This window comes from Muscardinus avellanarius (genome assembly GCF_963383645.1).
Source record: "Muscardinus avellanarius genome assembly, chromosome: 16".
NCBI classification, from domain to species: domain Eukaryota; kingdom Metazoa; phylum Chordata; class Mammalia; order Rodentia; family Gliridae; genus Muscardinus; species Muscardinus avellanarius.
In genome coordinates, this window is record NC_137802.1 from 13,534,618 (window position 1) to 13,562,114 (window position 27,497).

Below are 27,497 nucleotides of genomic sequence, written 5' to 3' on the forward strand. Positions count from 1 at the left end.
CCTAAGCCAGCGAGGATGGCTTCAAACCTGAGAGATACTCCTGTCTCCGCCTCCCAAGGGCAGGGATTACAAGCGTGCGCCACCGCCCCACCCTTCTTATGTTTTGAAACAGGGTGTGGCTAAGTGGCCCAGCCTGGCCTTGAGCTCATAATTCTCTTCCCTCAGCCTCCTAAGTTACAGGGCTGACAGATGTGCGCCATCATGCCCGGCTAATTTCATGACTGCTAATGCCCGATGTACTGGAACATCGTAGTTCTGGTATCCTTGTGTTTGATTAAAAATTTCATGGACTCCATTAGGAAGCAAAATACAGGTGGGTAAGGAGAGCTGCAATGCAAAATAAGAAATGGTGGAAGTTCAAAATCCATCCCTGGTTTTCAGGATTGCCCCAAGTGAGAGCCTTCAGCAGGGAGTCCTGGAGGCCAGGAAGGGGACTCCTCTGCACACACCACGGGATGGGGCAGCCCAGAGGGATGGGGCAGCCCAGAACGAGGAGATCAAGGGCCAGGGAGGCTTCCCTGAGCATGTGCAGGAGACCTGGCCCTCCCTCCCTCAGGCCAGGCTGCTGTGGTGCACTTAAGAGCTTAGGGAGAAAATTCTCCATTCCCACCCAAAAAAAAATCCTTGGACCCCACCTTGACCTTGGTAGAAGATGGTGCCAAAGAATCCTCTGGTCATTTTCGCCCCTGACCCTACTGTGTCTTGTGCTTCTCGTCAGAGGCGGAAACACCATGTGTCTCTCAGTTGTCAACACGCAGGAGCAGTGTTGCCGTTCTCTGGCTGGGGCCTCTCCCCACCTCTGCTGTCAGGAAGGAAGAAAGGGAGGGAGAGAGAGGGAGAGGAGAAAAAGAAAGAAAATAAGTAAAAATTAAATAAGATAAAAGGGGCTGGGAGTAGTATAGTTTAGAGGTAGAATGCCCCCGGGTTCTTGAGGGCTGTTGGACGTTGCAGACTGATGGGGTAACAGGGCTGGACCCAGGGGCATTGTAACTCTGAATTATACTCAGTCCTTTTAATTTTTTTGTTACTTTGAAACAGTCTTCCTAAGTCACTGTAGCTGCCCTCAAACCTTCAGTCATCCTGTCTCGGCTTCCCAAGTACCAGGATGATGGGTGTGCGCCACCGCACCCAGACTCACACTAGGTTTACTCATTCACCCCGCTAACGAACAATGGATGTGTGGTCCAGCCTTTTGCTACTGTAAATAACGCCTTATGAAAACCAGGGGCCGGGCAGGGTAGCTCACGCTTGTAATCCCAGCATTCCGAAGGCAAAGACCAGAGGATCGCGGTTCATGGACAGCCTCCGCTACTTAGCAAGGCCCTTCGGAACTCAATGCGACCCTGTTTCAAAAATAAAAGGAAAAAGCCGGGCACGGTGGCGCACGCTTGTAATCCCCGCGCTTGGGAGGCGGAGACAGGAGGATCGCGCAGGTTCAACGCCAGCCGCGCTGTCTTAAGAGACCCTGTTTCCAAATAAAAATATAAAATAGGTCTGGGAGTGTAGCCCGGAGGTAGAAGGGTTCCATCCCCAGTACCACAAATAAATTAAATAAATAAATAAATATGTGTGTGTATTGATAGATAGATAGATAGATAGATAGCTGGGGGTGTAGCTCGGAGGTACAATGGCCCCCGGGTTTCCATCCCTAGTGCCACACACACACACACACACACACACACACACACACACCCAGGTACCTACACCCCTACACACATGTGCAAGTAGAGCTGTGGCACAGACTCTTGGATGTACAACTGCCAGGTCAGAAGGATCTAGACGCCGGCATCTGTGATGGATCCCATCCATCTACTGTCTTAGAGAGGTTGTGCCAATTCCCTGCCCCTGGGGTGGGTGTGAGCACATCATTTGAGATGCTGAGCCCGGGAGCACTGAGTCTGGCCCTGTAGGGAAGGGAGCTTGTGAGTTCTCCATCCAGGAAGCAGGACCTTTTCTCTTTCCTCTTAATCTTCCAACGACATCCTTTTCTTTTTCTGTTCTGCACTCTACAGATAAACTGTGTGACATTTCCTCACCCAGACACCATGCCTGAACAGCAGCTGTTGAAACCAACGGAGTGGAGCTACTGCGACTACTTCTGGGTATGTGCTGCCCCAGTTTCCCCCACACTCACCGTGGCCCAGGAGCCAACACCTGAGAGGGGCAGGAGAGGGGGTGAGCTCAAAGCAGAGGGGCCTGTCCTGTCGGAGCCCGGAGGTCCTGGTAGTCAATTTGACATCCGAGATAGAAATTTAGGGTCCTTCTGGGCTTAGATTATTCCATGCACCTCGGAGAACCAGCAGGGTTTCCGCTGATGGCAACCTGGAAACCCAGCCAGAGGTCAGGGAAGGTGGAGGGGCATTTTCCTTGATGCTCAGCAAAGGCAGAAGACTTGGCTTAACTTAACCTTTGCTGCAGTGTTGTGATGGACCCCGTTGCCTTCCTCCTGGAGCCTCCCTATGCCAGCAAAATCCAAGCTGTGCAGAGAGCTCCAGCATAAGCCCTCTGTGTTCCCAGAACTCTGGTGGGGGCCCAATGGACCCAGAGTTTCAGTCTTGTAGAGTGAAATATCCTGTGGGTAGCTGGGCGTGGTGGCACACGCTTGTAATCCCCGCGCTTGGGAGGCGGAGACAGGAGGATCGTGCAGATTCGAAGCCAACTGTGCTGGCTTAAGAGACCCTGTTTCCAAATAAAAATATAAAATAGGTCTGGGAGTGTAGCTCGGAGGTAGAGGGCTTCCAGGAACCCCAGTACCACCAAAAAAAAAAAAAAAAAATTCTGTGGGTAGATGGTGGGCACCGATGAGGTCACTGGGTGACTCCTTAGAGCCACCCAATTGCACATTTATAAATGGTGGAAATGGTAAAAATGTCACACAGCTATAATTTTAGACTCGGGAGGCTGAGACAGGAAGATTCCAGGTTCAAGGTCAGCCTCAGCAATGTAGCGAGACCCTCTACAACTTAGCAAAACCCTCTTGAAATTTTTGAAAATAGGGCTGGGAGTGTGGCTCAGAAGTAGAACGCCCCTGATTTCGATCCTCTGTACCAAAAGAAAAAAAAAAGTGAAAATTGTAAATTTAATATGTATTTTCCTACAATTAAAATACATAAAATTTTCTTCTTTATAAAGGCAGAAACTAAGGGTAGTCCCAGACAGTTGGGTTTTAAAGTCAGCAATTACTTTTCAAATTACGTCTCCCTGTTCTCGAATCTAACAATGGTTAATGTCATGTGAATACATTAACTGCACAGGTGTACAGACTACTGAACTGTACGTCTCCAAGAGGAACTTTTGCAAAGACCCTGAGGAACAGTAAATAAATAAAAGCCTTTTTTTCACCACTGTGCAGAATGGATCATCTATCATTTTTTTAGATTTGCTGAGTACTAGACAAAAGTTCTTTTCTCTTCCTTTCTTCCTACTGGGGACTGACTCAAGGGGGTTCTGCCTCTGAGCTACACCCCCAGTCCTATTTTTATTTTTCATTTTTAAAAGAAGTCTTGCTAAGTTACCATACTTAGAAGATCTCCAAAGATACTTGTTGACCCCTAAAAGGGACAGTTTCTATTGCCCCAGCTGTTAGGCTTCTGGGGAAGAAATTATTGCAAAGGTTTGGCAAAATAGTATAAAAATCACTGGGACTTTGGCACGAGAAAGATGAGTCAGGTGAACTCAGAGGTGGGTGAGCAGGGACCAGAGTGTCTAAGACATTACAGGCCCCGACAGGGATCTATGTGTGTTTTATGCCATTTGCAATGAGATGATGCTGCAGGGTTCCAAGAAGTGTGACAGGATCTATTCTATATGCATCGTGCAGGCAGGGGTGGAAATTGAGAAGTGAGTGGAGGTGACCAGAGAGAACGGTGATAGTAACAGAGATGGGCGGACATGGCTGTGTTTGCAAAGGACACCTCTAAAGAAGGCACTATCAACGGAGAGGGGTTTGAGCCCTGAGCATGGGCACTGGGGAGCTTATCCTGGAGGTCAGTGTGCAGGGGCTTCAGGGGCTTAGGAGCTCCAGGGAGTGTGAGATCCTGCCTCAGGAGCAGTGCCTCGGTTAACATTTTTACTGCTGTGGTTCAAAACAACTGACCACACAACTTAGAGGAAGGGAAATGCATTTGCTCACAGTTTTGGAGATTTCGAAGTTTCAGTCCATGTCAGGCCAGGTCTGTGGAGCTCAGGGTATGCAGTTGGAAGCAGAGAGAGGGAGAGAGCTTTCCTCTCACCTCATGGAGGCTGGAAGCAAAAGAGTGAATGAGGGGAGGAAGGAGCATATATATATATTCCTCAGGCCACACCCCCAGGGTCCCTTCCTTAGCAACCAAGCCCCACCTCCAACACGGTTGCCTGGTTTCTGTGATGACTAGGGGGGTATTCTAAACCCAAACCATTACAAGCAGTGTTAGCAGCATGGCCAGAGGGGTCTAGGTCAGGGCAGTGGAGGAATGCACCTTGCATTGGGGCAGCCATAAAACCCTCCATCTGCTTGACCAGGAGGAATGTGGTCCTCTGCAGGCCCTTTTCCATCCCCCCATCCTACATGTGTGATTTGGAAGGGATCCTAGTGATGAGACTTCCCTTCAGGGGTGGAGCACGGCCTAAGATTGGACGGGCCTGACCCTGTACCCTTGACTCAGCGAGATGGACATTCGGGGCTTTCTGGATGTTGGGACAATATTCTCACCGATCACTTCTCTGATACCAAAAAAAACCATTTTAGAGCCAGGCATAGTGGTGAACGACTATAACCCCAGTACTTGAGAGGCTGAGACAGGTGGATCGCAGGTTCGAGGCCCGCTTCAGCAAATAGGTTATCGGCGACCAAGCGAGATCATGTTTCAAAATGAAAAACGAAAAGGGCTGGTGTGTAGCTCAGAGATAAAACTCCCCCAAGTTCAACTCCTAGCACCAAAACCAAAAACAGAAAGTGTCAAAGCCTGTCGCCCCAATTCCTTGGGGGAGTGTGACAGCGCTATAATGCAGGACAGCATAGGAAGCCCAGTGGCAGCCAGGGGCTCTGCGCAGGCTCTGGAGTTGATTCTGCAGCAGCCATGGCCTGTGGACAGATTGTAAGATGCGTGTCAGGGAGAGGGCAGGCAGGAAGGGGGTGTCCGGGTGCTTGAGGAAGGACCCATAAAACCAAACCGATGGTTGACATTTTGAAATTTTAAGAAGACTTGTTTGCAAAAAATGAATTGGGTATTCTTAAAATTTCAAAATGTAACCATCGATTTGGTTTCATGGGTCCTCAAGCAGGGAGAAAGCTCCTGGGTTCCATCCCTAGTACTGCAAAAAAAAAAAAAAAAAAAAAAAAAAAAGGAAGGAAGGAAGAATGGACGGACAGATGGACGGATGGATGGATAGATGGATTGGGTCCTAAGTTTCAGTGTCAGAGACTCAGCCACCTCCCTTAGGTCCTGCCTCAGGTCCTTTGATTTGGGAAGTTGATGCTGGAAACTGAACCTGGGGGCATTCTACCTTTGAGCTACACTCTCTTTCAGCCCTTTTTATTTTATTTTTTTATTTTGAAACAGGGTCTCGCTAAGTTGCCGAGCCTGGCCTTGAAACTCTGACCTTCCAGTCTCAGCCCCCCAACTCCTGGGATTCCAGGTGTGCACCACCATGTCCAGACCGCCCTTCATCTCCTAGTACCTAATGATAGATGCCGTTCATTGAGCGATCATTCCGTGCTCTGTGCTGTGCTAGTGTAGGAGTTGCCAAGCAAATCTGGATTCTTTCTGGAATCTGCCTTTCCGGCCCTTCGTTCTCCCCGGCTCCGGATGCCACCTGTTGCATGTGATTTTCTTTTCTTTCCTTCCTAGGCTGACAAGAAGGACCCCCAGGGCAACGGCACGGTGGCTGGGTTTGAACTGCTCCTTCAAAAGCAACTGAAAGGGAAACAAATGCAGAAGGAAATGTCGGAGTTCATCCGCGAGAGGTGAGCCAGGGCTCCCGGCCCCAAGGACCAGAGACAGGGCCAACCTTGAACCCGCGGCCCATGGGGAGTGGACCGGGGCACTCGGCACTGCGCACCCAGCCTTGGGCTCCGCAGCACTGACGGGACTGTCAGGCCAGAGCCCCAGATGCGTGGGACAGAGCTGGCCAGCAGATCTGGGTGGCTGTGGCCTGTGTCGTGCTTCTAAAGATTGAAACCAACATTTGAGAAACATGGGTAGATTTTGCATTAAAATCTGGACACCCAGCATCTCTTGAGAAAGCACAGGTTAGCAGAATTGCCTCCACGTCCCTCCTGCAGCGGTCGGCCAGTGAAAGGGTGGTGCTCCAACTTGTCACAGTCCCCACCGCTCCCTCTTGTCCCCCAGAGCACTGCTCTCCTTTGTTTATCTATCTGGCCCTCACCGGAAGCAAAGTTTCTCAGCACAGCCCAAAAGGGGAATGTTTCCTTTTGATTTGTCTTTCATTTTTTGGTACTGAGGATTCACCCCAAGGAAAATCTACCTCTCCGAGCCATACCCCCAGCCCCATTTTATTTTTTATTTGGAAACAGGGTCTTGCTAGGTTGTGCTGAGGGTCCCGCCAATTTGCCGAGGCTGGCTTTGAACCTGCAATCCTCCAGTCTCAGCCTCCCAAGTACTGGGGTTTACAGGCATGGGCCACCGCACCTTTCAACTCATCTTGGAACCAAAACTGTGTCTCAGACCGAGGAATGGAGAACCATCCCTCAACCCCATCCCTACCTCCAGGGATCCTAACAGAGGATTGACTTGGGATACACAGATGAAGAGACAGTCAACAGTCAGTTCCAACCAGTGGGAAGAGGGAAGCCACAAAGAGATGCCTCTTCTCCATCCTCCTCCTCTTCAATAAACCACACCCAAGCCGGGCGTGGTGGCGCACGCTTGTAATCCCCGCGCTTGGGAGGCTGAGACAGGAGGATGGCGCAGGTTCGAAGCCAGCCTCAGCTACTGAGTGAGGCTCTCAGCAACTTAGTGAGACCCTGTTTCCAAATAAAGTATAAAATAGGTCTGGGAGTGTAGCCCAGAGGTAGAAAAGCCCCTGGGTTCCACCCCCATTACCACCAAAAAAATAATAATAAATAAATAAAAATAAATAAAATAAAATAAAATAAACCACACCCATACCCGCGCACGTGCACCAGCTCCGTGCACACCTGTGTGCACACGCATGCACACAGCTTTCCAATGAGTTTTCAAGACATAGTGGAAATACTTAGGCCGAATGGTGATATCTGTTAAAAAATATTTCTTTTTTTTATAACAATAGAAATCAGCTAATAATGCCTTGGCACTTTAAATCACCTCTCTTCCTTAAGAGGCTTATTTTCTATCTGCATAACTAAATATTTTGTGAAGCCTGGCCTGGTGGTGCATGCCGGGGATCCCAGTACTTGGGAGGCTGAGACAGGAGCATCACAGGTTCGAGGCCAGCCTCGACCACTTAGCAAGACCCTCCAGAGCTTAATACGACCCTGTTTCGAAATAAAAAAATAAGCCGGGCGTGGTGGCGCACGCTTGTAATCCCCGCACTTGGGAGGCGGAGACAGGAGGATGGCGCAGGTTCGAAGCCAGCCGCGCTGGCTTAAGAGACCCTGTTTCCAAATAAAAATATAAAATAGGTCTGGGAGTGTAGCCCGGAGGTAGAAGGGCTTCCAGGAACCCCAGTACCACCAAAAAATAAAATAAAATAGAGATGGGGTGCAGCTTGGATGTAGAACTGTAATACCCATACCACCAAAAAGGAAGGAAGGAAGGAAGGAAGGAAGGAAGGAAGGAAGGGGATCAAGATCTTTATTTTATGACCCATTAAACCAGTGGGAAATTGGAAGTCTACAGGCAGAGACAGGAAACAGAAGTATAAAACAGGCTAATGGAAAAAGAACAGTACAAGCCAAAGCCTGAACGGGCCAGCGGTTTATTCTCACAGTGATGTCATGTTAGCAGAGGCAGGGCCTTTGCCATTGCAGGATGCACCTGTCTTCTCAGAGGAAATGCAGGTTCCTGTAACTTTTCCCAGCGCACCCGAGATCTCCGAGGGGCGGCGTAGGAGCAGAGGAGGCGTGTGCCTGGCTGGGGACAGATGTGGCTGGTTTGCGGTGGCCTTGGCTTAGGAAAGGGGCGGGGATGGAGATGATGCCAGTGGCCTCCAAAAGTGAGGCTCCCGAGGTAGGTGGCATGTGCGCCTCCTCTGCCCTGCCCATGCGGTTGGCATCGTGGAGTGGTTGGATCTTCCATCTGGAGACCTTGGCCACGGTCTAAGGGCAGGCCAGCAGTCCCCATGAACCTGGGGAGGGCTGGAGGCGAGGGCAGAGGGGACGGAGAGGAAGCAGCCGAGGTGGGAGATGAAGAAGTGTTCAGCCAGTGGTGGTACTCCTGGTACTTGGGAAGCTGAGACAGGAGGATTGTGGGTTCGAGGCTAGCCTCAGCAACTTAGCAAGACCTTGTTTCCAAATAAAAAAAATATAGAAAGGGATGGGGGTGTAGCTTGGAAATAGAATGCCCCTGGGTTCCATCCCCAGTATTAAAAAGTAAATAAGAAAGAAAGCCAGGCGTGGTGGCTCATGCTTGTAATTCCAGCATTTGAGAGGCTGAGACAGGAGGATCACGGTTCACGAACAGCCTCAGCTACTTAGTGAGGCCCTCTGCAACTCAGTGAGACCCTGTTTCAAAATAAAGAATAAAAAATTGGGCTGGGGGTATGGCTTAGAGGTAGAATGCCCCTGGGTTCCAGCCCCAGTACCGCAATAAATAAATAAATAAATAAATAAATAAATAAGAGAGAGAGGGAGGGAGGGAGGGAAGGAAGGAAGGAAGGATAGACTGTGAGTCTCTAATGCCAAATCCCACAATAATTACTATTTAAAATGCTACTGCTGGGGCTCATCAGCCTGCCTCCCTGCCTCCCTGCATCCTTTGGGGGCCAACAGCCCAAGGAACCAGGAAGCAGATGCTGTGGTCCCAGTGTCTCTGGGCTTTTCTGGTCACTGTGTGAAGGACTAGGGTCTCTCTGGGGCCCCAGCCCCGGGTGACATAACCAGGACTCCTCCGCCTCCCCTCAAGCCCCCGGGGCGTGCTTAGGTGGTGACTGGCTCCTCTGAGGACACACCTGACAGGCACGTGGCAGATGACACGGGCCCTCCCCAGACACTCACTTCAGATGTGTGCCGCCGGGGATCCGGCTTCCTCTCCAGAAAAATGGGATGGGGCTCCAGATCTGGACGCTGTCTGGTTTCCATGGAAACACCATGCCCTTGACAGTATTGGAGATTTCGGGCAGGGTGTGGGAGGCCGGCGAGAAACGTTCTGCTCTTGAATCTCAGAGCCCACCTGGGAACGTGTACACCAGAGTTCTGGGCTGGAAGGGGGAAGGAGACGCACGGGGCACCCCCAGTGGTCCCTCACAAGTTGTGTCCACTCCCTTCAGGGCCTTTAGGGTCCAGTGTTGTGCCAGAAGCCGTGCACGCTAGCCTAGGAGATGGGGAGAAATAGTCTCAGTACTTGGGAGGCTGAGACAGGAGGCTCCCAGGCTGGAGAACAGCCTCCTCAACATAGTGAGTCTTTAAGCAACCGAGTGAGACCCTGTTTCCAAACCAAAAAGATAAAAAATAAAATGGGTCCGGGGGTGTAGCTCGGGGGTAGAATGTCCCTGGGTTCCATCCCTCGTAACCTACACACACACACACACACACACACACACACACACACACACACACGAGCACGCACGCATAGTTTCGTTCACTGATTGGGTGAATACTAATGCCTCCTGTGCATTAGATGATTGGCCTTGCCTCCCGCCACCTAGAGCTGACGCCAGGGTGTTTCTGCCTTTGCAGGATAAAGATTGAAGAGGAGTACGCGAAGAACCTGGCTAAGCTCTCCCAGAACTCCCTGGCTGCCCAGGAGGAAGGGTGAGTAGGGAGGAAGGGGATCCTTTCTCCCAGCGCCGATGGGCGGGTGCTGGCCTCTGTCAGGAGCCGCTGGGCCCCGCACCCTGGTTCCTGGGCAGCAGCATCCAGGTGTCCAGCCCAGCTCCCCTTTCTCTGAGGGCAAAAGAGGAGGAAACTGGGTAGCAGAGGGCCAAAGAGTGAGCCCCTCAAATGCTCTCCTGGGGCCTGGGGCCCTCCCCACTCTGGCTGTGACAGTTCAGGCCTCCTTGGGTGGCTCCTGGGTCGGGGGACACTCAGCCCAGCCCTCCCCAGTGGGAGAAATACCTCCGCCTTCTCTGCTCTGTTAACAGAGCCTCAGCCCCCGCGCACTGCCCGTGACAGGAGGATCGCGGGTTCAAGACCAGCCTCAGCAACGTAGTGAGATTCTCGGCAACCTAGCAAGATTCTATTTCAAAGGGAAAAAAAGGGCTAGAAGTGTAACTCAGAAGTAGAATGCCTCTGAGTTCAATCTCCAATAACACACACACACACACACACACACACACACACACACACAGTTTATTTTATATTATATGATTTTTTACCTCAGTTAAAAAATAATCATAATAAAGACTCTCAGGAGATTAGATTTAAAACGGTGCCCAGAAGTCTTCTCCACTCCGGCCTCCCTCCTATGCAAGACTGTCTTTTAATTCCTCTTTAAAGGAGAAGCCGAGAGCGGCGTGATGGTGCACACCTGTAATTCCAGTACATGGGAGGCTGAAATGGGAGGACCACAGGTTTGAGGCCAATCTCAGCAACTTAGTGAGACCTTGTCTCAAAATAAAAAATTAAATAGCGCTGGGGGGTTTAGTCAGAGGTAGAATCTCCTTGCGTTCAATCCCCACCTCAAAGAAAAAAGAAGAAAAAGAAAAAGAAGGCGGGGTAGCAAAGCCCTAAGCAGGCAGCCCTTCTGTCGCAGGACAGTCCTGGTTTTCAAAGATCTGTCGTCCAAATCTGCCGTCATGGCCTGAAATCCTTCAGGATATTTCAGATCACGCCAAGCCAATGTGGCTTTGATGGAGACTTCCTCGTGGGTGGACTGCGCAGCCCAAACCACCTCTTCCGTGTGGTTACCCATCGGCCAGCCACACACCAGAGCAGGGCCCGGCCATTACTGGGGTTAATCAGATCCTGGGTCTTCTGGGTCTTCTGTTCTTTTTTTTTTGGTACTGGGGTTCCTGGAAGCCCTTCTACCTCCGGGCTCCACTCCCAGACCTATTTTTACATTTTTATTTGGAAACAGGGTCTCCTAAGCCAGCGCACATGCGCGGCTGGCTTCGAACCTGCGCGATCCTCCTGTCTCCGCCTCCCGAGCGCGGGGATGACAAGCGTGCCCACCACGCCCGGCCCTGGGTCTTCTGTTCTGCACCCTGAGTCTGAGACTAAAGCAAGAAGAAACAAAGAGAAACAAAGTCACAATGTGCTGCTGCCCAGGGAATCGGCTTTCCTGAGTATCCCTGTGCCCTGCAGCCATTGTGCCGCAACGGAGTCTTCCAGCTCCCACCTCCTGGGCCGGGGCTGCTGCCAAGGACACTCTGTCCTGCCAACGTGCCCAGCATATGCTACTAAGGCGAGCTGCCCAGCCGCATATGCCAAGCCTGTGTACCATGCTGCGCCCACGGACGAGGTAGAGCGAGGAAGCTCGGGTGCGGGCACCGGTGCCACACACCTGTACAGACACAGACATGGTCACCTCACGCACATGCTCCTCCCAGCGGGCCCTAGGGTCTGAATGCATGGACCCTGAACATGCTATTTTGCGTTTGTACCCAGCTCTGTATGGTTAAACCCCATTCCTTAGCCAGGTGTGGTGGCGCACGCTTGTAATCCCAGCGCTTGGAAGGCTGAGACAGGAGGATCGCGCAGGTTCGAAGCCAGCCTCGGCTACTTGGTGAGGCTCTCAGCAACTTAGTGAGACCCTGTTTCCAAATAAAGTATAAAATAGGTCTGGGAGTATAGTCCGGAGGTAGAAAAGCCCTGGGTTCTACCTCTAGTACAACAAAGTAAATAAATAAACCTCATTCCTCCTACAAACGGACCTGTCGGGAATCCAGCCCAACAGAGGCGGGGCTTAGAGAAATGATGAGTACCAACGACTCGAACACAAACCCACGAGCCGGGAGTCAAGTCAAGCAAGATCTCATTTATTTCTCTCCAAGCAGTCCAATATATAACACTAAGCCACGAGGGGAATTTCCATGAGGAATAGCCTAGCCTATCCAGGATAAAGATCACTAGCACGTAGTTTACAGCCAATCCCAGGCCAGTACATGAGCCATTCATGTGTGCGGAAAGCTCCTTTAAAGGTAGAAAGGGAAAAAACGCTCAGTCTCCCCACCCATAATGAATGGGGAAACCACACCTTCCTAGCTTCCTCCAGGCGCCATCTTTGCCCCTTTTCTGCTGAATCACTTTACTTAAAGTTTTGCTTTAGGCCGTAGGCCACTCAAGAGGAAGGCTGCATCTCCTTAGGAGCTGTATGGACACACCCCATCACTGACCCTAACCCGTGAGCTTCCTGTCTCGGCCTCCCAAGCGCTGGATTGCAGGAGTGTGCCGCCGCACCCGGCCACAGCAGAGCCACTTAGCACAGTCTAGGAAGATGCTGAAGGCCTGAAGGATGGTTAGGATGCTGAAGGGGAGACAGGATGCTTCGGCAACTGGAGGGCTGCATCCAGATTAGATTGCAGAGGACCTGTGAGTGTTGGTAAATCATGGAATCGGGTTATTTATTCTGCCTTCAAGAATAAAGGAAAGGAAATGAGATCTGGGTCTGTCTGGGTTGGCGGCGGTTGTGACGGTAACACGGGGTTTGATTCGGCAAGCGCCTCCAGCTGCGTGTTGGAACAGAATTATATCTCCCTTTGCTTTTTGTTTGTTTTTGCAGAGGAGAGAATTTCTAAATCGCCCGGCTTAATCATTTCATTCTTGATTAATGCGATTAGTCGCGCACGCCAACGCGGCCCTGTGTGATATTTCCACACATTTTGAAGTCACCCCACGGGGCTTAGAATACTGGGGAGGGAGAGGTGCATGGGGTGGGGGACGTACTGGCTCCGGTGGGTTTGTCTGGATGCTTGGAGTAACATTGAACCCGGGAATGCCCAGCCCAGAGGTGGGGCCGAGGACGCTGGGAACCGAGGAGCCACCAAGTGGGAACTGGGAGCTCTGAGCTGACGTTCTCGGGACACCATGGCTGTCCCTGGCCCGTCACTGTCTGTGAGCCTGACCAACAGTGCGCTTACTGATCTGTAGGAACCCCCCGGGCACCTCCCAGGGCTTTGGCTGGCTTCTTGGGGTCCCGTTGCACCCTCTGCTGTGTGTTCCTCAGCTATTTGAGGGGGAGCCCACTGGCCTCCCTTGAATCACATTGCCACTTATTTTATTACATTGTAAGACATGTATCGCGTTGGCTTGCACTTTAGAGCTAGGATTCATCTTGATATCGTGTGTGTGTGTGTGTGTGTGTGTGTGTGTGTGTGTGGTGTGGTGTGAGGTAAGGGTCAAGATTTCTTTTTTCTCCATTAATATAGTTGTCAGAACCAGGTGTTAAAGTGTTTGTCTAGAGGCTAGGAGTATAGCTCAATAGACGCGCACTTGCCTAGCATGTATAAGGCCCCGGGTTCTATCCCCAGCACTGCAAAACAGAAGAAAACTAAATAAATAAATAAATAAATAAATAAATAAATAAATAAATAAATGAAAAGTCTCTCATTCCTCCGTTGACCTTCGCAGCATGTTAGTTGACTAGACCTACTGTGGCTTAGTCAGTTCGGTGTTACTGTAACAAAATACCAACAGGCTGGGTCATTCATAAAGGAGAGATTTCTAAGCGGGGCGCAGTGGCGTACACCTGTAATCCCGGTACTTGGGAAACCGAGACGGGAGGATCGCAGGTTCGAGGCTAGCTTTTGCAACTTAGCAAGGCCCTCAGCAGCTTAGTGAGAGCCTATTTCAAGATTGAAATTTTTTTTTTTTTTTTTTTGCTGTTGCACCGAGGATTACCTTTGCAGCGCATGCTTTTGGGGGAGACCCTCTCAAACCATCGCTCTGTGTCCCGTCCCACCACCCTATCCATAATCTCCATGACAGCACCGACGCCTCCCCCCCCCCAGACCTCCTACCCACCTGTGGGACCAGTGGGGCTCCTGGGCCCCCAGAGGGTCCAGACAACCTCAGCTCAGCTTCCTGGAGCTCCGGCAAAGACGCATGTCAACGGCTTGCTTTGATGCGAACTCACTCCATTTCTTCCCTGGCGGGACCCTCAGGGGACCATGCTTTGCCGCCCAGACTCCTGGAGAAATATCAGCCTGCCATTTCCCATAAACATCTGAGCTGTTCAGAGGCGGCAGTGCACCCCCAATCTGGACTGCGATGAGAGGGACCCTTCTGCATTGTGGGGTAGCTTTCAGGTGCTGGGCTTAGAAACTTAATGAGTTCTCTGGGGGACGTGGCTTTCTGACTGAACTAAGTCCTCTGAGCTCTCAGCCTGGATTTACCAGAGCGGGTCGAAAAGGCAGAGGGATTGTTGGCCACGTTTAAGAGTTCCCTGTAATGAAGGCTGGATGGTGACGCATGCCTGTGATCCCAGTACTTGGGAGACTGAGACAGGAGGATTGCAGGTTGGAGGCCAGTCTCAGTAACTTAGCGAGATCGCACAGCAACTTAATAAGACCTTGTTTCCAAATAAAGAATCCAAGGGCTGGGGGTGTGGCTCAGAGGTAGAATGCTTCTAGGTTCAATTCCCAGAACCAAAAAAAAAAAAAAAAGAAAAGAAATACACTGGCCTATGAGGGCCTTCTTGGGAATATTTTAAGGATAGTAGGAAATTTCATCTGCAGGAAGGAAGCATTTTCCTGCGCAGAGAGGCGACTCTTGTAATCTGTGAGTAGTGATGGGTCACAGAAGGCGGCAGCTCTGCTGGAGAGGGGCCACGCCCCTGCGGATGCTGAGAGAAGCCTTCTCTGCGTGTGGCTGTACCTAGGATGTCTCTAGGCCCAGATGGTCCATCCGCACCTCTCCTGGAAGCCAAGCAGTTGGAGGTCTGCCCGTGAGCAGGGCTGCTGCTGCCTCCTCCCATTAGAGAAGGGATTCCCCTGAAAAACCTATCTTCCTCGAATGACAATCAGACATTTATACCCCTGGCCAGGGATCCAAGGAGGGGTGATGGCAAGACCCCGGGGACAGTGATCAAGGTATCGAGGCCCTCGCTGTGGCTGAGGACCTGGAACTGCGCCCCCGCCCTTGCAAGGCTCTGGATCACACAGCTCTCTGATACAGTCTGTCCTCTGAGTTCCAGAGGAAGGCCAGCTCACCTTAGCCTTGCTGGTTCCGCCTGGCCCTGGGGTCTATACCTTCCCAACACCCGGGCTTGAGACCCGCCATCCCCCATAGGATGGGCTGTGGCTTCAGACCTGAGCGGATGCAGCCCTTTCTGGGGTCCCCGCCCGCACTGTGATCTAACGGTGTCTTTTCTATTGCAGTTCGCTGGGGGAAGCGTGGGCCCAGGTGAAGAAGAGCCTGGCAGACGAGGCAGAAGTTCATCTCAAGTTCTCGGCCAAGGTAACCCCTGCCCGCTGGCGGCTTAGACCTGGGTGGGCTGACGCAGCGGTGTGCTCAGAAATGGGCTACAACGGTCTCTCCAGTGGGAGGCACTTGCCAATTTCTGTGGTGTAAATTTCAAGCTATAACACTTAAGGCTCTGAAAGGCACAGCAGACAGTGTTTCCATTCTGTAGATACGGTCGTAAAATAGCCAGAATCCAGCCAGAGTGGGGATAATAACATAACACAGGACAGGAGGTGGCAAGTGCCGAGTATCTATTATTATTTTTATGGTACTAGAGGTTGAATCCAGGGGTGTCCTACCACTGAGCTACCCCTAGACCTTTTTTTTATTTTTTTATTTTTGAAACAAGGGTCCTGCTAAGTTGCTGAGGCTGGCCTCCAAACTGAATCCTCCTGACTCAACCTCCCAAATGCTGGGATTACAGGCATGTACCACCATGCCCGGCAAGCACTGAACATTTATTACCTTTGTTTCCAGTATAATGTCTCTAAGAGATGTTAGGAATGTTTAGGAACGATCTTGTTTAACAATCAACCAGCCTAAAACTTTTTCTGAAGATTTAACGTTACGCTCTTGGCAGCTGAGCCTCCGTGCTGAGCGTGGGAGCTCAGGTAGAACTCTGGGTATGGAAGCCCAGTCTCTCTCTGCCAGACTTTCAGAAGAATGGGCCAGCCTGTTCTAGCTCTTCTTGGTGTCAGGAAATACTAGACTATGCCCAAGGGACACTTTTGTTTTTATATTATTTTATTCATTCTCACAAAATTTCAGAAAGGGTAAGTGACCCTCTTTTTATTTGGAACAGATGTGTGTGCTCGGAAGATTTGGGGGCAGGGCGGCCTCTGAGTTTTAGCTCAACGCTGTCACTAGAAACTCTGTGACTTCCTTAGTCCCCCCTTCCCCCGGGGACCTTCCTTCCTATGTGACATGAAGAGTTTGGGCTAAGTCATTGGCTTTAAACTTTTCTTTCACTGAGACCCACAGGAGCGCACATCACAGGATCCCCGGAGCACGCAGGTCCCCACGCAAGGAGCCACGCCCGAGTCCAGACACAGGTGCTCACACACACACACGCACACACACACACACACACACACACACACACACACACACGCGCGCGCGCGAAGCAAACATTCCCAGCTTGCCCTGTGATGTTTTCGATCCGAGTTGGCGCTGTGCTTACCAACAGGCTGATCGTGACCCAGGAAATTCACATCACAACTCTTACCTCCAGATTTGACAGACTCTGAAATTGCTTCCAACTTCGAATTTCTCTTATTTTCTCCTGCTGTGAGAGGTGAGAAGGGGGGGATGGCTTCCCTTCAGGAAGGGAAGCCATCCCCCCCAGTGGCCTGGCCAGCCCAGTACAGGATGGCCAGCCCAGGCAGGATGGTGACTCTTGACTAGGCAAAGGTGTTCACAAGCTGAAAATGAATAGTGTAAGATCCCAAGCCAACTTTCAAGCCAAGCAACTGAAAAAAAAAAAAGAAAACTATGTTTTTAAAAAGTACTTAAATTGGGTGTGGTGGCACATGCTTGGGAGACTGAGACAGGAGGATTGCAGGTTTGAGGTCAGCCTCTACAACTTAGCAAGGTGTTCAGCACCCTAGCACCATCCTGTTTCAAAATAATAATTTTTAAAAATTGCCAGGCACGCTTATAATCTCAGCATTCGGGAGGCTGAGGCAGGAGGATCACGGTTCGCGGCCAGCCTCAGCTACCTAGTGAGGCCCTTTGCAACTCAGTGAAATCCTGTTTCAAAATAAAGAATAAAAAGTAGGGCTGGGGGTGTAGCTCGGAGGTAGAATGCCATTGGGTTCCATCCCCAAACCCTCGAAAAATGTTTTTAATTTAATAAATTAAAAAATAATAGCAAGAGCTGGGAATGGGAGTGTATCTTGGAGGTACCTGAGGTTCAATTCCTAAAAAACTCCCTAAAAAGCTGGGCATGGTGGCGCGTGCTTGTAATCCCCATGCTTGGGAGACAGGAGGATCCCACGGGTTCGAAGCCAGCCTCAGCTACTTAGTGAGGCTCTCAGCAACTTAGTGAGACCCTGTTTCCATATAAAATATAAAATAAGTCTGGGAGTACAGCCTGGAGGTAGAAAGCCCCTGGATTCCATCCCCAGGACCACCAAAAAAAAAATCCTAAAAAAGATATATATATGTACTATAAGTGTATTTTATAGTGCTAAAAATACTACATATGTTTTTTTTTTTTTAATTGAGAGGTGGGAGAAGAATGCTTGGAACACTTCTGGCAGTAGTACCATAGTTCCAAGATGTCATTTGGAGTTTGGGAAAGCCTTCTGGTATATTAGCAGATCCATGGGCTCCTCCCTGGACCACGGAATCCTGAGGGCTGAGAAGCCCCTCCGGGTCACTCCTGGACCCATCAAGTCTGTCAGTCAGTTGATTTCCAGATCTCAAAAGGAGACCCCAGAGTCTCTACATCGATAGGCTATTTAAACCTCCTAGACCCCAATCAGGAGCCATTTCCTTGGCTGCTGAACTGTGCGGCTCACCTTGCCCAGCACATGCCTGATCCGTGTACCCGGGTGTCTCGAGCCATTTTCTTTGGCTATAACTGAATACTAGACACTGGGAAGCTTATAAAGAATAGAGGCTTATTTAGATTGTAGTAATGGAGGCTGGGAACCCAACATCCAGAGGCCGGTGTCCAGTGAGGATGTCCTGACTATTCAGGACGTGGTGGAGGGAGGGTTCCGAGTGGTGACGTGCTCGTAAGGTGTTCGAATCCCTGTGACGTCTAGAAGGCGCCACCTCCAAAGATGGTCAACACGTGAATCTGAGGGTTGAGTTTTCAGCGTTTGGAGTTTGGGGAGCACATCCAAACCATAGCTACTGGGAAGGGATACATTTATTCTCCTGCGCGCACAAGTTTGTCTCTTCTTAAAAATCTTGCCACCAGATGGGGATGTTTTCCCATGCAAGAAAAGTTCCAGGGGCTCAAATAAATAAATAAGGATAGTAGGGGACATTTACCATCAATATTGGGAGCAGCAGGGCTCTGGATGGCCGGCTCACTGTGCGTCTGTGAAGGTCCTTCAACCACGAGGCCGCGTGTTCGCATCCAGGGGACAGTCACTGCGCAGCAGCTCCAGCCAGATCGCGGGGACAGAGATCACAGGGGGCTCCTGTGGTCACAGTTTCACCCAAACCACTAGTTGTAGAATAAGAACACCTAAAGCCGGGCATGATGGCACATACCTCTAACCCCAGCACTTGGGAGGCTGAGACAGGAGGATCACAGGTTCAAGGCTGGCCTTGGCAACTTCATGAGACCCTATTTCAAAATAATAAAAAAATAAGCCTGGCGCGGTGGCGCACGCTTGTAATCCCCGTGCTTGGGAGGCGGAGACAGGAGGATCGCGTGGGTTCGAAGCCAGCCGCGCTGGCTTAAGAGACCCTGTCTCCAACTAAAAGTATAAAATAGGTCTGGGATTGTGTAGCCAGGAGGTAAAAGGGCTTCCAGGAACCCCAGTACCACCAAAATAAATGTTCAAATGAAATAGGGCTGGGGATATAGTTTGGAGGTAGAATGACCCTGGATTCAACCTCAGGAGGTATATATATTTTTTAAAGTTCCTTTTTCTCTGGCCCTTGGGACACAAGGGTGGGTCCCTTGGGTAGAGATGCAAATCCTGCCTTCTCCCCCTGCACCCCAAGAGTTGAGCTCAGAATAGTCACCCCGAGGTGACTACCTCACGGGCTTCTGGCAACTCCTGTATGCCTCAATACTTGGGCCTCAATACTTGGGCCACGTCCAGATGTGTTGGTATCCAGGCACCCGGCAGAACCAATCCCAGACTACTTCATTAAATGACAGCCTGTCCACAGTTCCGTACTCAACTGCCCTTAGCAGCCCCTGTGCTAAGGGCTGGGAGACACCCCTAGGTGACGTGGCTTCGGGCCCTAGAAAGCTCCCAGTTTGAAATGTAAGGGGCCAGGGCAAGCAAAGCCATACCAGAAGCTGTGGGACACGAGGAAGCGTGGGAGGAGGCTCGTGTGGCCATTGGCTAGTTGACTTAGCCACGCCCGATGCACCTCCAGTCACGTTTCTGTCACCCGTGGACCACGCGTACGATGGTTGGACCCGTACATTTGTATTTTCTAGGGATGTCATAGCTCCCTTATGGTTTGTTTAAGTACACTTTGTGATGTTAGGACGATGATCAAATTGATCGATGCGTCTCTCAGAATATCTACCCGTCTTAGCCGGGCGTGGTGGCGCACGCTTGTAATCCCAGCATTTGGGAGGCTGAGGACAGCCTCAGCTACTTAGTGAGACCCTTTGCAAGTCAGTGAGACCCTGTTTCAAAATAAAGAATAAAAAGTAGGGCTGGGAGTGTAGAAACACCCCCATCTGGTGGCCAGATTTATAAGAAAAGACAAACTTGGGACAGCAAGAGAATAAATGTATCCCTTCCCGGAGGTAGAATGCCCCTGGGTTCTATCCCCAGTATCACAAAATAATAATAATAATAATAATAATAATAATAATAATAATAATAATAATGATGATGATAATATCTTCCATCTTTAAGTGATACATGACAAATAGGCATCTTGTATTTTATTTTATTTATTTTTTCCTACATTAATTGGAGTGGAACCCAGGGGCATTCTACTTCTGAGCTGTACCCCCAGCCCTATGTTTTATTTTTTATTTTGAAACAGGGTCTCACTGAGTTGCAAAGGGCCTCACTAAGTAGTAGCTGAGGCCGTCTGCAAACACGGATCCTCCTGTCTCAGTCTCCCAAATGCTGAAAGTATAATCGTATGCCACCACGCCTGGAAGCATGATGTATTTTAAATCATATGTTGTAGGCCGGGCGTGGTGGCGCACGCTTGTAATCCCCGCACTTGGGAGGCGGAGACAGGAGAATCATGCAGGTTCGAAGCCAGCCTCAGTTGGCTTAAGAGACCCTGTTTCCAAATAAATATAAAATAGGTCTGGGAGTGTAGCCCAGAGGTAGAAGGCCCCTGGGTTCCATCCCCAGTACCACTAAATAAATAAATAAATAAATAAATAAATAAATAAATCAGATGTTGTATAACAAAAATATACACGTGTGTGTGTGTGTGTGTGTGTGTGTGTGTGTGTGTGTGTAGTACTGGAAATGAAACCCAGGGGTGTTCTACCACTGACTGAGCTACATTCCCCAGTCCAATTTTGTTTTGTATTTAGAAACAGGGTCTCACTAAATTACTGCACACTGGCCTCAAACCTGTGATCCTCCTGTCTCAGCCTCCCAAGTACTAGGATTACATTTGTGCACCATCCTGCCAGGCACAATAAAAAATATTTTACAGCCAGGCGTGGTGGTACCAGGTTCGAGGCCGGGCTTAGTTTATCAAGAGAGACCTCAGTCAGATGTGGTGGTGCACGCTTATTATCTCAGCATTCGGGAGGCTGAGACTGGAGGATCGTGGTTCGTGGACAGCCTCAGCTACTTAGTGAGACCCTCTGCAACTCAGTGAGACCCTGTTTCAAAATAAAGAATAAAAAGCCAGGCGTGGCCGGGCATGGTGGCGCACACTTGTAATCCTCGGGCATGGTGGGTGGAGACAGGAGGATCACGCAGGTTCGAAGCCAGCTGCGCTGGCTTAAGAGACCCTGTTTCCAAAAAAAAATTAGAAAGTATAAAATAGGTCTTGGAGTGTAGCTCGGAGGTAGAAAGGCTTCCAGGAACCCCAGTACCACCAAAAAAATAAAAGCCAGGCGTGGTGGCACACGCTTGTAATCCCAGCATTCGGGAGGCTGAGACCAGAGGATCGCGGTTCTCGGACAGCCTCGGCTACTTAGTGAGGCCCTCTGCAATTCAGTAAGACCCTATTTCAAAAAAAAATTAAGAATAAAAAATAGGGCAGGGGGTGTAGCTCAGAGGTCAAATGCCTCTGGGTTCCATCCCAGACCCGCAAAAATAAAGAAAGAAAGCAAGAAAGAAAAAAAGAAAGAAAAGAAAGAAAGAAAAAATAGGGCAGGGGGTATAACTCGGATCCCCTGGCTTCCATCCCTAGACCTGCAAAATAAAAATTAAAAAAGAAAGACCTTTAGCAACTCAGTGAGACTCTTTGCAAATAAAAATAAAATGAGGCCGGGGGTATAGCTCAGTGGTAGAATGTTCCTAAGTTCAGCCTCCAGTACCAAAAAATATATATTTTTTAAATAAAATTGTTTAAAAGCAAAGAAACTGGAAGCTTTGCAGAGGAAAGGGTTGGCTGCTAGGGAATCAGAAAGCTCCCGTCTCTAACCGCTCATCCCATAGATACGCGAGCTGGGGCTGGGAGCCAGGCGCGCTTTGCAGAGACTGGGGCCTGTCAGACTCCACCGCCAGCGCCCTGGGTCTGAGTCTCTTCCCGTCCCCGCAGCTTCACAGCGAGGTAGAGAAGCCCCTCATGAACTTCCGCGAGAACTTCAAGAAAGACATGAAGAAGTGCGACCACCACATCGCAGACCTCCGCAAGCAGCTCGCCAGCCGCTACGCCTCGGTGGAGAAGGTGCGGGCTTAGGGCGCCTGGATGGGCACACGGGGGTGCTGGAGCAGAGCAGTTACTGGGTACCCAGTAGCTCATCTTCCTGCAGGGAAATGTGGGTGGCTAGCCTTGGAGAAAAGGATGCTCTCCCCAAAATCTGACCCCAATCGGGGCCCTAGAGCGTCAAAAGAGGCACCAAGACCCGGTCAGCTGACTCCGGCCCTGCTGTTGGTGGCCAGGAGGGTGAATGCCAGGGGGAACCGGGCAGAGACCTGGCAGGTGCCGCTAGGGGCGCAGAGGACCAGGACCCTGGGAGGCCGTGGCTGGTACCACCTGCCTAGTACAAGATGACTTTTGTGGTCCCTCCCAACCCTGAGAGGCTGCGATTATAGGACCAGGTCCCCAGGGCTGGCAGGCACGTGGTCCCATGAAAACGTCTCCGAGAATGACTCAGGCCAAGTCCACCTGGAGCTGGAAGAGACCGGAGGGATGGGTGGCACCACTCTGGCTGCCGGGCCCTGTGGGGCCTCTGTGGTCACATCTGTATAGACAGGGAGGCAGGGAGGCTGGCCCACCAGCGGGAGGCCGCCCAGGCTTCATGAACAGCTGTTCTGTGTGTGTTGCTGGGACCCCAGGCCCGGAAAGCCCTCACGGAGCGGCAGAGAGACCTGGAGATGAAAACCCAGCAGCTGGAAATCAAGCTGAGCAACAAGACAGAGGAGGATATCAAGAAGGCGCGGAGGAAGTCCACACAGGCCGGTAAGCCCTGGGCACATCCGACTGGCAAGGCGTGGTCAGCCGCTGGGGACGGGAGGCTGCGTTTCTCGTACAGGACTGCAGGGGGCGCACGTCTCCCCGCTTGCTGTCTCCCTGAAGGGCCCCATCTTCCTGCCTTTCCAGGAATCTCAAAGGAAAAGTCCCGGGGTGTCACGGGAGAGCAGGCCAGGCCGTTCCCAGGCCATGGCGGGGGCTGGACGGCTCACACTCCTCCCAGCGATGGCTTTTTATGGCTTAAACCCTGAATCTCTGACCAAGAGATGGACAGAGTCCTCCACGCCCCAAAAGCTCTGGGCCAGATCTCTGATGAGAGCCCAAAGAAATGCAAACCCGCGCCCACCTCCCCAGGGAGCGATATTCTGAGGGTTGGACTATCAGGGTGGGATCCTCCTGCTTCAAGAACAGAGGCCATTTTGTTTAAAAAAAAGGACCAGATTTTAGATCCCCCACAGTGGGCTGGCTTCTGCTGCTACCTGATGGAGGAAGTTAATTAATGCACAAAGGAAGGAGAAAAAGAGAATCCGGTACTTGGGAGAATGGCTAGTTCAAAGCCAGAGTGTGATTCCTTAGTGAAACCCTGTCTCAAAACGTTTTAAAAAGGGGGGTAGGGAGGTAGCTCTGGGGTAGAATATCCCTGGGTTGACTGGCTTCAGAAACCTCCCTCCTGGAAGAGGGGGGAAAAATTCAATAGCTGTGCCTTTTTCTTTTCTTTTCTTTTCTTTTTTTTTTAGTCCAACTCAGGGACACTCTACCTCTCTAGTATACCCCCCAACCCTTTTCATTTTGTTTTCTTTTGAAACAGGGTCTTGCTAGGTTGCTGAGAGTCACTATGATGCTGAGGCTGGCCTCGATTTTTCAAACTTCCTGTCTCAGCCTCCCAAATACTAGAATTACAGGTGTGCCTCCACCATGCCCCACTCAATTATTATTTCTACAAGGAACCAAGTTTTAAGACCTGCACGAACAAAGGTTATTGCCTCTGGATTTAAAATGTGTGCTGTGGAATTATGGTTTAGATGCCTTTACATCCCTTGCGTTGCCAGTGCTGGTGGTCCATCCCACTCCCGTCCACCTGACAGCACAGGCCGGCTGCCAGGAAGCCTGCCTGGATCCAGCCTGAGACACCGGCAAATGATGGAAAAGAAAAAAGGAAAAAAAAAAAATTTTATGCAGTTTGGTCAAACTAGGAAGATGTAGCTAGGCTGCTCTCTCCCACCCCACAGAAGTGTCTACAAGTTATATAGAAAGTGGCCTCCATGCCGGGCGTGGTGGCACACGCTTGTAATCCCCGCGCTTGGGAGGCGGAGACAGGAGGATCGCGCAGGTTCGAAGCCAGCCGCGCGCGCTGGCTTAGGAGACCCTGTTTCCAAATAAAAATGTAAAAATAGGTCTGGGAGTGTAGCCCGGAGGTAGAAGGGCTTCCAGGAACCCCAGTACCACCAAAAAAAAAAAGAAAAAGAAAAAGAAAAAGAAAGTGGCCTCTACTCCCCCCAGGGGAGGAGAGGACCTGGGCACGACGGCGGCTGGGGAGGGAGGGCGGAGGTCGCACACACAGGGTCAAGCGTGATGGAGCTTGACGGTGGCCCCCGGCTCTCTCCAGGAGATGATCTCATGCGCTGCGTGGACCTCTACAACCAGGCCCAGTCCAAGTGGTTCGAAGAGATGGTGACCACCACGTTGGTATGTGATGGGTACCAGGGCCGGCTCACAGGGAGTGCTGGGCTTGGGGGCGTGGCGTGGGCCTGCGCCGGAGGTGACCGCAGAGGTGGTCGTTGGATGCATTCATTGTTGGGGTCAGGACCTGAGTCTGGACCAATTTGTGTATTCAGACCTCAGCTCCGGTACCTCCTAGTTGTGGGAGCTGAGGTCAGGGCCAGGTCTTGCGGAATCTCTTAGAGTGTCTGCTGAGGGGTTAGATCTACCCTTTGGGGATGGAGGGTGGCCCTTTTAGGATCTCTCTCTCTCTCTCTCTCTCTCTCTCTCTCTCTCTCACACACACACACACACACACACACACACACACACACACACACACCCCTGCAAGGCATATGATCAAGAGAGGCTGGGGAACATAGCTGGAGATTGGGGTGAGCCTCTGACCAACACAGCAACCTTAAGATGCCCTTCTGAGCATTTCTGGTGAAGAAGCAGCATCTCTGCGTTGGTCAGGACCCTCCGCAGTAGGGCGGTGATTCGAGGCAGCTAGTTGGGCCAGGTGGAAGAGGAGCCATCATGCCTGTTGTCCATCCCCGTCCACCTGACGGCACGGGCCGGCTGCCTTCCCCGGCCTCAGCCCACCAGGGCAGATTAGAGGCCTCCACTACTGACCCGGTTCCTCCTGGCTAATCTAATTAGCCCCCTGCTTGATCTCCCTTCCTGATTAATCACCTGGGCAGCGACCTAGTTATGCACAGAACAACAGCCTGATCCCCTAAACTCCAAAGACACTATCTAGAAACTTAAGGACACACCTCGTCCCTCGGATGACGGGCGCCACCCTCCCTGTCCCCTCCATCCCCCCTGCCCGGGTCTCTGCTCCGTCCCTCATCCCTCGGCAGCAGGGATTGGTGGCGTCACAGGGACCCAAGCACCAAGCACCAGGAGTCTGAAGCGCCTCTACCTGGCCCATCGCTCTGCCCGACAGAGTTCTAGGGCTGGGGCTGCACCGTGCGGGTTGTGATTGACAGCACACAGGAGCATGACTGACAGCATGCTAGACCCTGGTTTAAACCGCGCTGCTCCATCGGCCCCCGTGGCTCCAGGAAGTGGTGTTTTCCCGCTTGCAAGTTGGGGATCATTGCAGAACCTCTCTTAAAGCTATAGCAAGGGCAGGTCAGCCCCTTGCAAAGCAGCCCTTCGAGAAATAAAGCAGTAGCTGCTATCAAAACATTGCCTTCACCCCAGAGATGGGCAGGGGCTTCCTGGGAGCCCAGCGGGTCGGATGGGGTTGGGTCTCAGCAGCCAGGGTCCGGTGCTCTGGGTATCCAGTGCCGGGAAGGTCCCCAGGTAGGTTCAAGGACAGGCTCAGAGGTCTCTGGTCTCTTTCCTCCACAGGAGCTGGAGCGGCTGGAGGTGGAGAGGGTAGAGATGATCCGACAGCATCTGTGTCAGTATACACAGCTGCGGCACGAGACGGACATGTTTAACCAAAGCGTGAGTGCCCTGCCCTGCGGGGGGCGAGGATGGGAGCGGCTGCCGCGCGGGAATCCAGCTGAAGTGGGCAGCAGCGGGCACTCCAGCCTGCGCGTGACCTCTGGGGGTGGGCTTGTGGGGACTGCCCTGGATGTAATCCCGCCCTGGCACAAAAACCACATCGCTCCCAAGGAGGAAGAAGCTGCATTCTACCTCTGAGCTACACATCCATCCACACCCAGCCCTATTTTTATTCTCTTTTGAAGCAAGGTCCCGGGAAGAAGTTGCTGAAGGTCTGAGTTGCTGAGGCTGGCCTCGAACCTGCAGTTCTCCTGTCTCAGACTCCGAAATACTGGGATCAAGCCTGGCGTGGTGGCGCACACTTGTAACCCCAGCATTTGGGAGACTGAGACCAGAGGATCGCAGTTTGCGGACAGCCTCAGCTACTTAGTGAGGCCCTTTGCAACTTAGTGAGACCCTGTTTCAAAATAAAGAAAAAAAAAAAATAGGGCAGGGGGTGTAGATCGGAGGTCGAATGTCCCCGGGTTCCATCTCCAGACCCGGGAAGGAAGGAAGGAAGGATGGAAGGAAGGAAGGAAGGAGAAGAAGAACTAGTAGGGATCACAGGTGTGCACTAGCTGAAGACATTGTGGCCTCCCCTGGTGAATTTCTTTAAAAAAATAAAAATAAAAAATAAACTAGGCATGGGGGCACACACTTGTAATTCCAGTACTTAAGAGGCTGAGACAGGAGGATTGCAGGTTAGAAGCCAGCCTCAGCAACTTACAAGACCCTCAGCAATTTAGTGAGACACTGTTTCAAAATAAAAATTAATAATAATAAAAAAGGGCTGGGGGTGAAGGTTGGAGGTAGAAAGCCCCTGGTTTCAATACCCAGTAATAACCTAAACCTAAATTTATTTGCGTGTTTTTGTAGTTGTTGTGAGCTACACGCCCTGCCCTATTTTTTATTCTTTATTTTGAAACAGGGTAGCACTAAGTTGTGGAGGACCTCACTAAGTAGCTGAGGCTGTCCGCGAACCGGGATCCTCCGGTCTCAGCCTCCCAAATGCTGGGATTACAAGCGTGCGCCACCACGCCTGGCTTGTCTTCTTTTCTGAAAGTCTCTCTCTCCCTCCCAGGGACCTCCACCCCTGGGGCCCCAGAACCTTCTAGAGAGGCAACTCTGAGCAGAGTTAAGGCAGGAACGACGCGGTGCAGAGATGTCTGCGGTCTGGTCGCCCCTCCTGACCATGTCCCCTCTTTTCTGTCCCCTGCAGACAGTGCAGCCCGTGGACCAACTCCTTCGAAAGGTGGACCCGGCCAAAGACAGGGAGCTGTGGGTCCGAGAACACAAAACGGGCAACATCCGCCCCGTGGACATGGAGATCTAGACACGCCTGTGCGGCCCGGGGTCCCCGAGAGTAGGTGGCGGCTCCCGCGGGGTGAAGTGGCCCTGCCCCCCACTCCCCTGGCCCACCACGGAGAGGGGAGAGAGCTGGTGATTCCAGAGGGGTGGCCTGCACAGCCCGGCGGGGGGGGCTCCCGCATATTCCCAGGCCAAGAAGACGGACCCACAGCCCTGTCCTCATCCTGAGACCGAAGCCCCC

General features: G+C 51.4%; 1 protein-coding gene across 1 annotated transcript in view; it reads left to right on the forward strand.

Annotated features, from left to right (window-relative positions):
• Positions 1-27,281, forward strand: part of GAS7 (growth arrest specific 7) — a gene marked incomplete at both ends in the record, with an annotated part of 266,571 nt that extends 239,290 nt beyond the window's left edge. The window contains 9 exons of the mRNA XM_080712190.1: positions 2,013-2,102; positions 5,829-5,944; positions 9,818-9,892; positions 15,397-15,475; positions 21,875-22,003; positions 22,615-22,738; positions 24,357-24,436; positions 25,811-25,909; positions 27,168-27,281. Of these exons, the coding sequence (XP_080568316.1) occupies positions 2,013-2,102; positions 5,829-5,944; positions 9,818-9,892; positions 15,397-15,475; positions 21,875-22,003; positions 22,615-22,738; positions 24,357-24,436; positions 25,811-25,909; positions 27,168-27,281 (906 nt within the window). The remainder of the gene's footprint in view (positions 1-2,012; positions 2,103-5,828; positions 5,945-9,817; positions 9,893-15,396; positions 15,476-21,874; positions 22,004-22,614; positions 22,739-24,356; positions 24,437-25,810; positions 25,910-27,167) is intronic.
• Positions 27,282-27,497: the final 216 nt, after the last annotated feature.